This window comes from Manis pentadactyla, chromosome 4 (genome assembly GCF_030020395.1).
Source record: "Manis pentadactyla isolate mManPen7 chromosome 4, mManPen7.hap1, whole genome shotgun sequence".
Lineage (NCBI taxonomy): Eukaryota > Metazoa > Chordata > Mammalia > Pholidota > Manidae > Manis > Manis pentadactyla.
Genome location: NC_080022.1, coordinates 137,639,689 through 137,656,312, shown reverse-complemented (window position 1 = coordinate 137,656,312; position 16,624 = coordinate 137,639,689). Strand labels below are relative to the sequence as shown.

Here is a 16,624-nt window from a genome sequence, read left to right as displayed (position 1 = left end):
CCCCCACTGCTGACGGGCCCGGGAGGCAGACGCCCCTCCCTGCCTCGCTCTGTTTGTGAGGAGGTGAGTCCTTCTCTCTGGAAAAATAACAAGAGGCTTTTCTAACTCCCTGGCGGAGGCAAGAATGTGTAGAAAAGAAAGGACTTCCGAGGAGGGATACACTGGGACACATTCTGAGGCGGATTTATTACTTTCGGCTGAAATGGAGACAATACATTATTGTCTGTGACTCCGCATCTGTTCATTTGCACATCAAAATGGACATGCCGTGAGGCTATTAACGATGGCTTTGGAGATATTGGAATGTCTTTGGAAATTACTATCAATAAAAACAAACTGGCTATGGAGAAGTTACTATTTTTCCCCTAGTAAACTTACTGACATTTTATTCCATTATGGATGTTGTCCAAGGTATAATGAAATGCTCAGTGATTGATGGAGCCTCCTGCAGCTTCCGTGGCAGCAGGATCCCCTTTCAGGAGGATGGCGGGCTGCCCAGGGCCGCAAAGAGATGCCCTCTTTGTCTGCAGCCCCGGCAGCTGTCCCGAGGGTTGGCCCGTGGACTGCTCTCCCCCAGTGAGGCCTGCCTGGTTGTGCAGGGCCTGAATGGGGGCTCCCAGAAGGCTCTCAGGCCAGTGCCCTGCCTCACCCCCTTTCTCTGATCTCCAGCTGCGGGACATCACAGCCTCGCCCAGAGTGCAAATTCTTCCTTAAAGCCTGGGGGATATTCCAAATATTAAACAACCTCTGTCCAGGAGCTCAGGACAGTAACCGTTCCAATCGTTCAACAACTGCTAAGGCATACTGGTGTGTGACAGCCGCCTCTCAGTCCTGCCTACACCCAACCACGGTCTCATCCGCCTTCACTGCAGGCCCTTCCATCATTTCTTCAAGTCACTGGAGATAACTTAAAGTAAAGGGGTGCCCACTGGTTCTCTTGAACAAACTTACTCTACACCCAGAGCTATAACTAGGTCACCCTGAGCCCTCCCCTCTGCTGGCCAGTGGCCCAGAAGCCAGGTTATAAGGAGCTTGTCACTTTGGTCTGGTAGGTCCAAGGCCCCCTGCACGTGCCTCTATTGTGCCTCAGTCATGCTGTGCAGTAATCATTTGGGTGCATATCTGCTTCTGCCACCGGACTGAGCTCCTCAAGTGCACAGTGAAGAGCATACACTGAGACTCATGCATGGATCCTCAATAAGAAATAGAGGAATCATGGGAAATTTTCCCCAAGTCACAGAACCCATAGCTGCAATACCAAGAGAAAAACCCAGAACTGCTTTTGAAAGTTGTGCACTTTCTATGGCTTCTTCTCAAGAAATCCAGGTCGAATTTTGCCAATGCTTCACATTTTAGTCTAAATGAGTGGCACTGGTGTAGCCTGCGCAGAGACCCAGCTTCGTGGTGTTCTGCGGAGAGTTTACAGAAATCACACCCATGTAAAATGAGCTGTGGAATCAGTTCCTCGGATCTCCCTCATTTTTCCTGTCTGAGGAATCCTGTAACAAAAGGCTGTGACCTAGATGATTTCTGAAGAACCTTCTTTCCATGGAGACAGGAATGCACAGTCCTCCAGCTACTGGGCTACCAGAGTCATCCTCCCAAGGCAAGGCCAGCTTGTGCTCCTCCCTCTTCCCAGGAACCTTCTCATCATCTTCAGAATAAAGCCCAACTCCTGGGCCCGGCACTCCTATCCTGCCCTGATCTGGGTCCAAGACACCCCTCCTGCCTCATCCATTTCCCTATCTTGCCGCTGAGTTCTCTATGCTCCAACCACACTCTTTTCAGTCAAGAGAGCAGTTCCCCCATGATTTATGTGTGGTACAGGACCAAGTGAGGTGGTGGGGGTGGGGGTGGGGAGGTTGAGACGATGACTCAGCTCAGTCACCACCTAACAATAGCCACGACACTTCCCAGGTGCTCATCACAGGTTCAGTTACTGGGCTGTGCTCGGGATCTGCATAAATAACTCAGTGTAAGAGCCTCCACCTGGGGCCCAGCTACCTGATGTTGGAACCCCTGCGGTGTGACGAGCCGTCAGTGCTCCCCCCAGTGTTTCTGGGCCTTGCTGCCTCCAGGCTGCACTCTGGGATGCGTGTTCTACCCTTGTTCTGAGTCCCCACCAGCTCCTGCTCCATAATGTACCCTTTACTGGCTACCCTCTCTTCCCTGTCTCACTTTCCACTTCCTACCAGTGTTCCTGGGATCACGTCCCAAATACACCATATCCATTTGGCTCCTGGTTTCAGGGTTCGCTTCCAGATTACCCCAACTAAGAAAATGACCCGGGGTATATACTTCTCCGTGCCTCAGTTTCTTCTCCTGTAAAACTGGGATATAATAATAGCACCTGTAAATAGCATAGTTCCAGATGCACAGTAAATGCTATGAGTTAGCTATTTTTATTAAGTAACAATAGCTGCCAGCTACTGAGTGCCAAATAATACACTAGGTCCTCTAGTCCAGTGCTTCTCAGCTTAAGCATGCATCAGATCACCCGGACAGTGTTGCTCTTTACACAGGCTGCCGGTCCTGGCCCCGGAGTTCAGGCTTTGGTAAATTGGAGAGAACCTGAGAATCTGCACTTGTTAACAAGCCCCTAGGTGAGGCTGAGGCTGCTGGTCTGGGACCCTACTTCAGGAACCACTGCTCCCTATTATCACATTTAATCTTCACAATGACTCTGGGGTAGGTATCTCTATCTCTATTTCCCTCTATTTCCGAGGGACCCAGAGAAGTTAAGTGACATTCCAAGATCACCCAACCAATTTGTGGCTGAGCCAGGATTCAGGCCAAGGTCGGTCTGAACCCAAAGACTGAGCTCTAATATACTTGCGCATCTCGGTCTTGAGCCATGTGGAAGCCTTGTTGGTGAGTAAGCAAAACTCCAAGGGACTTCCCATCACAGGCCCCTCCTGTATCCTGCAGAGCAGGAGGAAAGGGACAATCTGTGAAGGCCACAGGCCTGAAGCGTCTACTTCTCACGCTGCTGCAAGGGCCAGAGAAAGAGGCCCGCTGTGGCCTCATCCTGTGACCCTCAAGCAGGGCTCCTCGGAGCAGCTCCCAAACAGACAAGGGGAACCAGGGCTGAGTACCTACCTCTGCTGCTGGCAACTGGCCTGGGGGCCTCAGGGCCCTGGGCGGGCAGCCCCTGGGGGTCACCCATGAAGTGATGGAACCAGCGGCGCCGGAGCTGACGCAGCTCCGAGTTCCGGCTGCGGAGCCAGCGGGGTCCTGGCCGGGGCTGGGCCAGGGGGCTCCGCAGCACGTCCACGCCAAGCAGCAGTTCTGGGCTGACATGGGGGTCGTGCAGGGCTCTGCTGTCCAGCAGGCCCACACCCAGTGCCATGGCAGCCACGGGTAAGGCCTGCAGGGGGCTGGGCCTTGGGGGGCCCTGCGGGAGGGCCACACGGGCCCGCTGCAGGAGCAGCAGGCTGCCGGTCATCAAGTAGGCGGCTGTGAGGAAGAACAGCAGGAACTGTGTTCGGCGGAGAAACTTCTGGAGTCGGAAGAAAGGTTTGGCCATGCCCCTGGGCGGCAGGGCCCTGGCTGGAGCCCAGGATGGCCCCTAGCACCCAGGTGAGGGGGAGGCCGGGGCCTCCAGAAGCCTCATCTCTGCATCCTGGCACCAGCCTGGCTCTCCTGGGGTTATTGTTCCTCCTGCCTCATTTCCAGTAGGTGCTCAAACAGCACCATCACTTATCTCCAGCCGCTGGGCCCTGTAGCTGCAGCTTCTGCCCGAGTATCACGAACTTCGCCATCCCTGAGCTCTACCGACTCTCGCCTCCTGGCTCAGAAATCTGGAAGAGCAGAGAAAGAGCACTTAGAGGCAGTAGTAGGGTCTACCACTCCCACTGTGCCAGGGTCACACCAAAGAGGCCTGCTGTGGGGCAGGAGCATCGGACAAAGAGCTGGGTTCAAATCCCAGCTCTGCCACAGGCTGGCTGCATAACACTGGGTGGGTTACTTAATCTTGCTGGGCCTCACCTTCCTCATCTGTAAGCTGGGAATAACACCCTCCCATTGAGCAGGAGTGAAGCCCCAGTGAGGAGCAGCAGACAGAGCAGCTTTGTACTGAATCCTTACCACGTGCCACACACTGAGCTACGTCTTTACGTATTATCTCATTTAATCCTCACACCAGTCCAGGGAGGTAGTTACAGTAATAGCCTGTTTCACAGATGAGGAAACTGGGAAAAGGAAGCAAAGTAACTTTCCTAAAGTCACACAGCTGGCAAACAGGCACCAATGCTGGGAACCATCTATATTCAGAGCGTATACTCTGAACTCCATGGCCCACCTTGTGATGAATGGGATGCCACCACAGGCAAGTGCACCCAGTCCAGGGCATGAGTATACAGCAGGTGTTCAACACATGTGTACCATCTGCTGACTCCCAGGTGTGCAAGCTGTGTTCTGGAAGTTGCTTCTGCAGGGTGGGGGCAGCTTTAACACGGGAGAGGGCACAGGGGAGGAGGTGGGCTTGCGCAGCCTTCCTGAATTTGGCAGGCCCATTCAGAATGAAGAAGATAACGCCCAGGCCATGCACCTGGTGTGGAGAAGGCCGCAGGGCTGTCAGAGCGGCCTTCCGGGGGTGTCTGCCCGCCCCCAGCACTCAGCTCTCATGCTGGGCTTTGGTTCCCCTGGTAGTGCCTCTGGAGTGCACTGGCAGCAGCTGGCAGGGGGTTCTGCAGCTGCTGGGGGCTGGGCTGCCGTGTGAGGATGGCCCGTAGCACAAGGACAGGCTTGTCCCAGGAAGAAAGGCTCCTATGAACGTGACTAAGCTGCTGCCCGTTACTAACATGGCCTGGGCCCCTGGCCAGACCCACAAGCCCCTCAATGGCTGCTCTGTGCACTGCGGCCAGCCAGCTGGGTGTGAGAGGAAAGACAATGTTTGGGCTCTTGTGGCCTGGCATTCCAGGGGCAATGGTCCAGAGGGGCCCAGACCGGCAAGATCCTTTCTGATCAAACCCTGGCAGCCTCTAGGGAGGGCAGGGATCTGGAATAAGTTTGGGGGTCCTTTAGGCTAGGGTGGGGGTGGCAGGCTTGGCAATCAGCAAATGAAGGTAGCATTAGACTGAGCTGGAAGCCATTTCAGATGGGTCTCTAGAGTTTTTATTTTCCCTCTAAGCTGGTGTTTGCCAGGCCCACCCCAGCCAGATTCATCAGATTTGTAAAACCACAGAGAAAATCCTAAGAAATCCTGACTGATATCCCTGCCTCCAGCTTTGGTCCCTCCGTTCCCTCCTCCACAAGGCGGCCAGGGTATGATCCTCCTAACACACAAATCTGATCATGGTGCTCCCCTGCTTAAAACCCCTTTCAATAGCTCCTCGGGGCTTTGGGGATAAACTCCAAGCTCCTTAGCATGACATACAAAGCCCCCTTCATAATCCACCCAGCCTCATCTCTTGCCAGGCGTTCCTTCGGCTGCCCAGTCTCGTGTGCACAGGCCCACATGCCACATGCACACACGCACACACACACATCAAGGTCTAGCAAAGACCCGGCTTTTTAGATCCTTTCCTCCCTCTTTGCCTGGTGAACTGTGTGTATTCCTCCAACACCCAGCCCCAGAGTCACCTGCTCCGAGAAGCTTTCTCTGACTACTACCCACCCACTGGTATAGATTCCCCAGTCTTCTCACAGCCTGCACTGATGCCATGGTGGCACTCATCATCCTGGGTGATTTCAGTTGTCCGCTAATTGCCAATCATCCATGCAGGTCTGTGATCACCTCAAGGCCAGAGGCCACACCATATTCATATTTTTAACTCCAGCCCCCAGCATAAAGCCTGGTAGTGTGAATGCCCAGAGATCTTTATTTCCAAATACATTTTTTCTAATGAATTGATAGGTAAATCTTGATGTCAGAGACTTGCTCCTGTGGGGTCTTAGGGCAATGAAATCTCAAGTTCATTTATCCAGCAATGTGTGAACTTAGCCTGACACGTAGAAGAGATGGAGTGATGCGTGAGCACAAAGGACACAGCTTAACCAAGTCGGGTCTTGATTCAGACACGTGGATGTTAACAGGGGCACCTGAGAGCTTTTCTCTGCTGTAATTCTATGAAGAGGGGTTTTCCAGTCTGCTCACAAAGGGCTTTCTGCTTAGAAGATTGGGATTCCATCAGTGAAAATCCCTATACAACTGAAATGAAAGGGGAGAGGGAAGGACCCCTGCTGTGAAAAGAAAGGTTCTGATGAGATGGAACAACAGCAGGGTTGGCAGTAGACCCACAGCTCTGAACTCTAAAGGCAAGATGTAGCATGATTTCTATACATATTTTGTACACAGGACTTGGAATCCTGCTACCAGTAGACACAGGGTGTACTAGAATGGAACACTGTCAGGATTAATCAATTAGGATTCAACTGATCATGCCCGGGTTCCCCAAGGACCCCCACGGTCCTCTTTGGAGCTGTCCGTCCACAGAAGAGCCTCCCCTGGTCTGGGGAAGTGTGTACTAGGTGGAGAGGTGGGGAACCAGGCCTCCAGGCCTCCTGTAAAGCAGCCTGCCATTCTAAACTTTTAAAATCACAAAGCTGATTCCCAGCCCAGAACACCTGCTGTGGACAGGGCAGGGAGCCTGCATGCCAAAGCATTAGAAACTTGTCCCCCTGCCCTGGACTTCGGCCACACTTCCCTACCAATATTACATTTTCCAATTGCCCCCAATATCTCTGACATGTGTACCTCTCCTCAAGGCTGGATGCCCCTCCGAGGCACAGCCCCTTATCTATCACCATGTGCCCAGATCCCAGCACACAGCCAGCAGGGCAGTGACAATTCACGTTTGCATGACTGAACCGGAGAGAGGCCTGGGAGTAGGCTGGGTGACATGAGCATCCGCACAAGGGCTCCTAGCCAAGCCGCAAGGTCAGTCAGACAGCAGAACCAGCCAACACCTGGTGGGATATCTATCCTCTGCCCGTCTGCACTGGGCCTGGGAGCCTATCCACTAAGACTTCCATACCCCAAAGCCAGAGGGCATTCCATTACAGTAAATCCACCTTGGGCAACCCACTGCACGGGCAGAGCCTCAGGCTCCTCATCTGTTAAATGGGGGCAAACTGCATTGCTACGGGATCAAATCAGGGCATAAAACTTGTTACCTACAAAACATACCATTCACTGCTCTGCATGCCAAAGGGCCAATGAGGATGCACCACAGGGGAGGCCTGCAGCAGCTATGCCCCCAGGGAAAGCAGTTTCAAGGGCCCCCCTCCCTGCCCTCATAGTCCTCCACTCCCTGGGATGGGTGCAGTATCCCGTTGCTGGAATGTGACCCTTTGCTAAGATGGCTGTTAGCTTCTGCTTTAACTTTCCACAGCACCACTTATTAAGCTCTTGAGGCATTAGTAAATAGGCTGCACTGGACTGCATCCTTTACCTGCACCACTTCATGTACTCCATACAACCCAAGGCAGATATGCCCTGATTACCCCCATTTGAGAGCCGCGAGGCTAAAGCTAAGGTGGAGATCAGACAAATGTGGCAACTATGTGCCTGCTCCAGAGCCCATCCTATACCCACTAAGCTTCCTGTCTCTCTCTGCCCCCACCAGCTCCGGCTTCACATGAGGCAGGATTTATTCTTGAAAGGAGTTTAGCATGCCTCCATCAGCACCTTTTTGTAAATATGCCAGGCCAAAGCTGCTGGAGATGGTACAGCACGTGGCATCCTCCGAGCCAAACCTTCCAGACACTGCTGCATGGGTAAGTGTTCCCACCTCCTGGGGCCTCTCCTCTCTGCAAGTCTGGAGCATATTGCCCCAAGCTGTGCTTCCCTTGTGGCACCTCCCATCTATGAACCATTGCCAGGGGGCTCCATCCTGGCCTGAGGCTCTGCCTTTTTGGGAGTGGGGCCAGGGCTGGGCATGGAGCCTCAAGCTGGACAAAGGTGGACACCCACTGCCCCACTCAGTGGCCTCCTAGAGGACCCAGTGAGTGTCCTCGCAGAGAAGGACTGGGCCTAGGGGAGGGACATCCTGATGGAATGAGAGAATAATAGGATACTGGGCTTCTGGGGGTCTCAGGGAAGGAGAAGCCTAGTGCAGATGGGACCTCAGAAAACCTGAGTTCTTTCCTGTTGCTTTGTTCCCACCTGGGCCCCAGGAGGCAGCAGCTGCTGAGCCTGAAGGAGGAGAGGTGGTTGGGGAAGATGGCACCTGCCCCTTGGCTGGGGGTTCCAAGGGACTGAGCAGGTGAGGACTGGCAGCAGGGAGAGGGGAGGAGGCAGGCCCTGGGACTTGGAAGTGGAGAAAGCTCAGAGCAGCCGAGGTCTGGCCTGGGCCACTGACGTTCAGTCATGTGACTGCCGCTCACCACCCATCACAGAGAGGACAGTCAGTGGCAGGTGAGGGGGCAACAATCATACACCCCCAGAAGCATCTCAGCCACTGTGGCCACTGCAGGGAGGGCTTTAACCCTCTAAGGATCCGGAGCTGTGCACTCTTAGTGAAGTGAGAGCCTTAAAGAGAAAGGAACAGAGCCCAGCGTGTTGCTCTTTGGAAGGAAGCTGGGCACTCATGGTCCCAACAGCTCAAAGCCCCAACCTCCATGACTGGCAGCTGGCAGTGGGTGGCAGGTGTCTCGGCCTTGGAACCTCAGCCAAGCCACACCAAGGAGCCCCCAGCCAGGCTTAGCACTCTAATTACCCCTTCCTGTCTTTTTCCATCCCCTAGCCCCTGCTCAGGCTCCATGCCTGTAATCTAGACTTTACCCCCTCTCCAAGAGGCTACCCCTGCAGCAGCCTAAGCAAGTTATCCTTCTGACATGAAGAACCAGTAGCACTCCAGCCCACAATGGCTACCCAGGGCTCAGGCAGCCAGGTTCAGGCTCCTCGGCCTGGCATTCAGTGGCCCTCCTTAGTTCAGTCTCCTAGACCGTTCCTTCCAACATTTCTTTCAGAATGTGAGGTGCCAATCATGGTCCCCCAGTCAGCATGAGATGCTTCACGCCCCTTCATACATGCTCTTCCACTGGCCAGGGATGCCTGGGACCTGTCTCTTGGTTCTGAATCACTTTGTGGCCATCAAACTTCAGCTCCAGTGCCACATCTTCCACAAAGCCTTCCTGATCCCTGGAGTCAAACTGCTCCCCACCGCAGATGCTCTGTGAACTGTGCCCCGTGACATTTTCTGCCTTGAGTCAGGGCTCCCTGCTACTCTGCCACTCCTTCCAGCCTGTGAGTGCCCTGTAGGCACAGATAGTCAGCACCTCTGCCCACGTCTGGATGGAGCACACAACAGACCCCCAGGAAATCTGTGCTAGCTGGCTATCCTCTAATGCTCAGGCCCCTGCCGCCCTCACCCCAGAGTCCCATGCATCTGGGCCTTGGAAGCTCAGAAAGAGAGCAAAGAATGCATTATATATAAATCTGCTGGACCCTTGGGTGGGAAAGGTCTGGGAACCGGGAATCAGGTGGGGGTCCCTGATTTTGGAGAGGCAATTTTTTGATCTCCTGAACTTCAGAACTTAAGTTAAAAGGTCCAAAATAAGAAATGCTGCTTAAATGGTATAAATGTAAATGGTAAGGTCAAAACTCCACACACTGCGAAGGTGCGTGGCAGGGGGGTTCCTCCACCAAATCCATTGCTGAGGTTCATAGAAACAAGAATAAATCATTATGTTGTACCACGTTAGAGACCACACGGTACTTCAGCACACCTCCAGAGGGGCTCAATGGATGAATAGATGGACACATGAAAGAGTGATCAGTCTGTAAACTGTGAAGTCCAAACCGTGACCATCCCCATTCCGTCGATGCAGAATTTGAGACAGAGAAACGACCAACTAACCTGACCGAAGACAAGCAGCTACTGCTCGACTGAACTCGAGTTTCTGGGTTCCTGGGCTACGGTAACATTGACCCGTCACATGGTGTTCATTTGTTCAACACCAGGGATGGAAAGTGTCTTCTAGGCACCATGCTAGGGACTGAGGCTGCAAGAAAACGCCAGCCCACAATGTGGGCTGGCATTTTTCCTGTTTAATTGGTTGATCTGGAGTCAATCCCACTCTTGAAATAGCCCATCCCAACCTCTTCTGGGTAATTTCTGGGCCACCTCTTTTATAGACCCCGATTTGGTTCATATGTTTCTCCCACTCGGTGGCAAACCCTTGAGGACTGATTGTTGAATCCCTTTGAAGGTTGGATAAAGCTGAGCAAGTGAGTGGAGTACCCAACCGAAGTCACCTTGCTCTTCTCTGGCTCTCTGCCCACCATGCCTGCAGTCACTGGGATGAGGAACTCATGCCATGGGGGGAGGCCCAAGACACCTTGGGCACTCCTGTCCACAGAGCCCTCCTCACCCCTATCATGCCAAGACAGCCACCCACTGGGAGGGGAGTCGCATCCACAAGGGTGTCCAGGAGCAAGAGAAGAAAGGCAAAGTAGAGGGGAGAAGCCTTAATAGCTACCACTAGGTGCACTGTATTTTCTAGTTTATAAGATTCATCTAGCCCATTCTTCCACCCACTTCTCATGTCCACACTGGGAGGCAGAATTCTTCCTTAACCATATTCTCCAAAAGCGCAAGAGTCTGATAATTTTGCAGGCAGTCTGTCAACATGGTAAGTAAGCTACAGCAAGGAGAGGTCAGAAGGAAACTGTGTGAAAACAAGACATTGAGGTCCAAGGGGAAGGGAGTCAAAGGCCACGTCCACGCACTCAGTCCCCAGACAAGTAGGGCCTGCCTCCAGCCCTGCTCACCCCTCCTGGTGGGTGCCATCATCAGACACGGGTTGTGGTTAAAGACGGAAAGTCTGAACACTGAGCTGCCCCAAAGTCCTTGGCTCTGACCTCAGTGCAGCCCCAGAGGGAGGGCTGGGGGAGCTGGTCTCTCCAAGGCTGACTGGGGTCTGAGCCAGATGAGAGCACAAGCCTGCCCGGATTGTCTAAAACAGAAACATGCCTTCCCAGGAGGCCCCACTATTTGATACTGACCTGGAGGCTCTGTGCCACCTATTCAGGCCGCCCCTACAGGGGACTAGCTCTGAGACGCACTCCCCAGGACTAGGCCTTGACTGACCTGGCTGGAGACTCAGACATTAGCAGAAGACCAACTGGTGGCCCAGAATATTCACTTCTGCCTGATTAGGCAGACAGGAGGAAGGGACAGGGGTCTGGCCTTCTGCCTAATCCAGGCTTCTCTTTACTTTCAGCCAGACAAGCTGCAGGGCACAGGACAGCACCCCACAGGGCTACATCACTCACTGAAAAGAGGGAACCCTTTACCTCAAAAGAAGGCATTCTTCTGGAAAAGCTGCACAAACGGTCCTGCTAGAGACAGGAGGATGAAACCACAGGGCTGGGGGTCTTCTCCTAGGGAAGATGAGGCTACCAGGCTCAGCCCACCAGCCCAACTACCCTCCAAGCTTTCCTTAGTGAGTGTGCTTGGGAAATTGACACACCCACTCACAGACCAACACAGCTGATCCTCCTGCCAGAACCCTTGGGGTTCCTCATTGGGGAACCCAATGAGGCACCTTCTCCAAGGGACATCTGTGGCCAGAGCAAAGTGTATGGGTGGGGGAGAGGGGGAGAGGGGCACACCTGAGGGAAGCCTCCCCCTTTTCCTCTCTCCAGCACTTGGAACAATCAGGCTGAGGCTTGCTGCAGACAGAGCAGGACAAGCCCCCTGTCCCCTTCTCTCTCTCACTCCATGTACCCGATCAGAGAAAAGAAAAGCCCCCAACTGTATCCACAAACTATGGGGTCCCAACCTGGGACAGACAGCTCAAGTGCTCCCATAACCTGAAGTACTTTGTTCCAGCAACAAAAAGGATGATGACATCTAATGTTAGAAAAGTACAGTGGAGTTCTGAGTCTGTCCATCTTGGGAACAGCTGGGGAAGGGTGAGTGTGGGAAGCAGCTGGATTCCAGAGCAGGGATGTGGGGGCTGGAAACCTTACATCCAGCTTTCGCACTGCTCAGAGAAGAGACAGAGGTCCACTCTCCGCCCCTGCCGCCCCAAGGGAGAGCAAGCACCGAACAGGCATCATTCGCGGGCATAGATGCTCAGCAAAACAAGACTACTGGTGAGGTTACCCTGAGGAGGGGACCCACGGAGGCTTCTCGGGGTAAAAGAAAAACGCAATTAGCAGTCTCCAGTCTTAAGTCTCCATCCACACCTAGGAAAATGCAAAGCTCTACTTGGGATAATTTTCCGGACAAAATACGTACGTTTCGCTTTTGCCTCTGCCTCTGTTCAAGTTCACCAAGAGACGGAGAAAATCCTCCGCTGACCGGAAGCCTGGGTTGGTTGCAGAACGAGAGGGAGCTGCTTCTGGGTAAACGTCTCCTCCTGGGAGAGGCGGTGCGCACCCCAAATCCCGGCCTCGCCCCTTCCAGAGCCCAGATCCGCGACTTCGTCCGGAGAAACGGACGGTCTCTCAGGATTCCAGGAGGGGAACGCGAATTCGGAAACTGCCTTGCGCACCGCCGCCGCATCCCGCTCGTACCGACGCGCTCCCCACAGGCGCGCACCCTGCCGCTTCCCTGGCCCCGCTGGGCGCCCCCGCAAGCCCGCCCCGAAGCCGGAGCAGGTGTAGCCCCTCCTCGCTCCCGGCGGCGTCTGCACAAACTTGTTTGCAGGCGGCCGGGGAAAAGCCTGCCCACCGCCTGCCGCCCGCGCGTGGGTCCCGACTGAGGCACCGGGGAGACAGGACTTACCCGGCGGTCACGGCCGGCTGGGGCGCCCGCTCCGGGGACCACCCGCCCGCCTCTCCCGGGCGCAGAGTCCGCAGCCCTGCAGTGCCTGGAGCCCGAGCGCCCCCGGCACCCGCACGACTCGGCGCCCGCGGCCAGCGGCCCAAAGCGGCCGGGCAAAGGGCGCCGCCGCCTGGCTCCCTGGGGCTGCGGACGTCGGGCTGAGCGCAGCAGCAGAGCAAGCGGGCGCCGAGCGGGGCGGCGGGCGGGCGGGCGGCGGGCTAGCCGGCGCCCGGCTCTGCACATGCTCACTCGCGCGGCCCGGGGACAGCGGCCGGCCGCCGCCGGGTCCTAGAGGCGTCCGCTCACAATGCCGGCCGCCCGGCGTGGCGGGGGGAGGGGTCGCGGCGGGGGGTGCGTGGGGGCCCACACCCTGCCCCGGGCGGCCTCACAAGCCCACCCCGAACACAGACGCCGGCACCCGCTCGCGCTCTCTCTCTCTCTCTCTCTCTCTCTCTCACACACACACACACACACACGCACGCACACATACACACGCACGACCATCACCTCGCTAAATACATACCCCGGACGAATGCTTTGGAGCTCACACCCTGACACACGTATACAGAAACACACTGGGCACTGTCACGCAGAGGATCTGGCCACCGCACTCACTCAGACACAAACACACAGGATCAGACGCACACTGTCGGATACAACACACTGACTCATTGCTTCACAGACACACTGACACCCGCTCTCTCTCACACACACACACACACAGGGCTCTGTCCTACTCACTCAAAAACAACCTGGGACAGTGTGACAGGCACACACACAGTTTGTAGCACTATGATAGCAACACACAGTCAGATGCACACTGGACCATTGTCCCATGCAGAGCTAGACACTGACATCCACATGCTTACGCGCACACACACACACACACTGCTGAGACAGTCACACACAGAATTACCACCCCACAGAGAAATACATTGACACCATCTTTCACGCCTACACACTCAGGGCTCTGGCGTCAGCTACGACACTGCCCCACACTGACACACAGTGACAGACCCATGCTTGATACAGTCACTCACAGAAGCAGTGCCACATCCCGGAGTCCACTAACAGGCACACTCTTGTATAGAGAGTCACACTGGGTGTTGACCCTCAGGCATACACGTATGCGCGCGCACACACACACAAAGGCGGACAGGTGCTGATACAGAGACATAGGTACACAAACACGCTGCTGTCCACAATCCCCCTCTTTAAATAAGGGCTGGATTCAACCTTAAGGATTCCCCCCACTACCACTGTCCCTGCTACTCAAAAGTCTCCAAACCGCAGTGCTATCCCTGCCCCGCCAGGCGTGTCAGTGCATCAGTGGGCCCTGTGCTCACCGAGGGCTAGCTGCTGATAAGCTCCAGGAATCTGAGTACCAGCAGAGGCTGCAGGAGCAGAAGGCTGTGCGGTGTGGCTCTAACCCTGTCTTCCTGAAAGGGAGTTTCATGCCTCCCACTCCCGCTAGGGGCAGAGCTGTTTGGCAAGGATCAGATGAGCCGGTTTCAACAGGTGCAGGACCGGCAAGGAAAGAATTAGCCTGGGAACCAGTCGGATCCCCACTTTGGGTCAGCCCAGTGGCTCCGGGAGGGAAAAAGTTCTCACAGCTAGTCAAGCAAAGCCCCAGAATTAGGGGTTCTGGAGTCCTCGGGGGAAATGAGAGACACTTCCTGTGCTGCAGCAGGCATTCCTGGCCCACAGCAAAGCCTCCTATAGAATGTGGTTGTTTGTGTTGTTACTAATATCAACAAAAATAACTCACTGTACAATTTCACAGGGCACACCGATTTTCCAAGCCCTCCCCTGGACAACTACATGATTTGGAGGGCCCAATGCAAAATGACAATGTGGTCCCTTATTCAAGAATTATTAAGAATTTTAAGAGACAAGAGCAGAACATTAAACCAAGCACGGAGCCCTTCTGAGTGCTGGGCCCTCTCCTGCACAGGTCTCATGCCACTGAAGCTGGCCTTGGCTCTCTCATGCCCATTTTCTCACCTAAAACTCACAATGAGTCTGTGGGTGCCTTCATGTGAGCACTTTACAGATGAAGCTCCAAGACCCAAAGGTGGATGAATGTCCAAGGCTCGCTGCAAGTAGAACCCAGGAGAACTTATGCCCAGCTCCTCTGGAAGGTCAGTGGTGGCTGCCATCAGGAAGAAGAGATGCTTCAAGTAAAGAGAAGAAAAGGCTGTTGGGCATCTGTGCCATCTCTGTGCCTGATGCCACACTGCACCTATTTGCAAAGCCCTCTGGGAAAGACACACACAGCCTCTGTGGTGGAGACAGGCGGCACCTGCTGACTCTGGGTGGAGATGTTGAGAGAGGAGGCAGGTAAAAGAATCCTGGACATAGTTGAGAAGGGCTTGGGATGTGCAGCTCAGGCCACCTTTAGGGTGTTCAAGTGGCAGGACTATTTCCAAGTTGGGACAGGGCCCTCCTCTGTAACCACAGTGACAGATAAGAGAGTATGAGCCCATCTTGACTTTGGCTTGATAACAGAGCCACTCCCAACCCAGTCCTACTCTCTGCCTTGCAGAGGAGATAGGAGCAAGTGCTTTACTCAGCAGTAACTGGCATGTGACCTGCATAGAAGCCCGTGATATTAGGATATCTTCCAGGATATGGACGGAGATAGTATGCAAGTGCCTGTGAGCAATGAGAGTTGTAAGGTGGAGAGTTGTCAGGGGCCATTCCAGACAAGGGAGGCATCCTGGGGGGTGGCAAGGAAACAAGAAACACATGGGAAACATAGTTGTCAGGAACTTGACATAATTGCTGCAAGGTCAGGGGTGGTTGGAGAGTAGGGTGGACTGTGACTGACCACCTGAGCCCTCACTTGGATCATTGAAACCAATAGACATGACAGGGATACAGACCAAACCTGAGCCACCCCACGGCATTCTCCCTCCACTGGCTAGCCACCTAGTCACCAGCCTTTGGAAATAGTCATTCAATAAGGTATGAATCATCCATCCCACATTTCTGCATCGTGTTGACAAAGGAAGCTGAGTAGTCACAGGCATCAGGATGACGAGCCCAGGCAGGGAGTCCAATCCCAGCTTCATTCCCCTCTCACCTTGAGCAAGTCATAATCTCTCTGAGCCTCAACATCTTCTGCAAATTAGCGGAAATGCACCCGTTATTGGGCTCTTGTGAAGATCAAAGAAAATACCTAACGAGTACCTAGCACCCTCTCTGCTACAGAAAAGTTATAGAATGCATTTTAGTAAATACTACATGAAGAACTTCCTGCCAGAGCAATCCAGAAATGCTGCATGTGCAATGCTCTCTTGACCTACCAGGCTTGTAGCACTTTTTCATCCCCCAAATGCCACATCCCCAAAGAGGCCTGCCCCAATGTCCCAGCTAAGCACCCACCTAGCCGTCTGGTTCCCAGGCTGCATAAAATGCATTACTCCAACATGACCTTGTGTGTTTGTTTATTGTCTCTGTGCTCCTCTCTTACTCCCACGGCCATCCCCCAATGTAGAATTTCAGCACCCCCAAAGCCAGGGAACTTTCTTTCTCATTCAGATCTGTATCTTTAGTGTCCAGCTTAATTCTTGGCACATAGGCATGTTCACAAAATATTTATTAAATAATTCATTGATTTTTAAAAATGCAGTGTGTCCAGCTTGACACATTTCTAATGAACCCAAGTGGGTTCCTGGTGGTCAACATGTTTCTTCCCAAGAACTGAGAGGCTGCTCCCTCTTGCTCAGGTCACAGTTGATCCTTTTTTATGCCCCGCCATCTTCCAACTGTCCATTGGATTCTACTGGCCACCAGGGAGGCACGGAGGAGGAGTGTGGATGGCTCCCTGCACTGTGTCCCCCTGCCACAGACCTGTGTGGTGACCATGGTGGGGAAAATGGAAGTTCCTATGGCCAGGATCC

General features: G+C 54.0%; 1 protein-coding gene across 5 annotated transcripts in view; it reads right to left on the bottom strand.

The window, feature by feature from the left end:
• Positions 1-14,142, bottom strand: part of WSCD1 (WSC domain containing 1) — a 45,963-nt gene extending 31,821 nt beyond the window's left edge. The window contains exons 1-3 of one of the 5 annotated variants that reach the window (XM_036895929.2): positions 12,681-13,104; positions 12,192-12,261; positions 3,100-3,800 (exon numbers count right to left, since the gene is read on the bottom strand). In XM_036895929.2, coding sequence (XP_036751824.2) covers positions 3,100-3,526 — 427 coding nt within the window. In that variant the 5' untranslated portion in view covers positions 3,527-3,800; positions 12,192-12,261; positions 12,681-13,104. Of the gene's footprint in view, positions 1-3,099; positions 3,801-4,549; positions 6,450-12,191; positions 12,658-12,680; positions 13,105-14,065 lie in introns of those variants that run through there. The other 4 variants (XM_036895931.2, XM_036895927.2, XM_036895925.2 and 1 more) reach the window with 4 other exon arrangements.
• Positions 14,143-16,624: the final 2,482 nt, after the last annotated feature.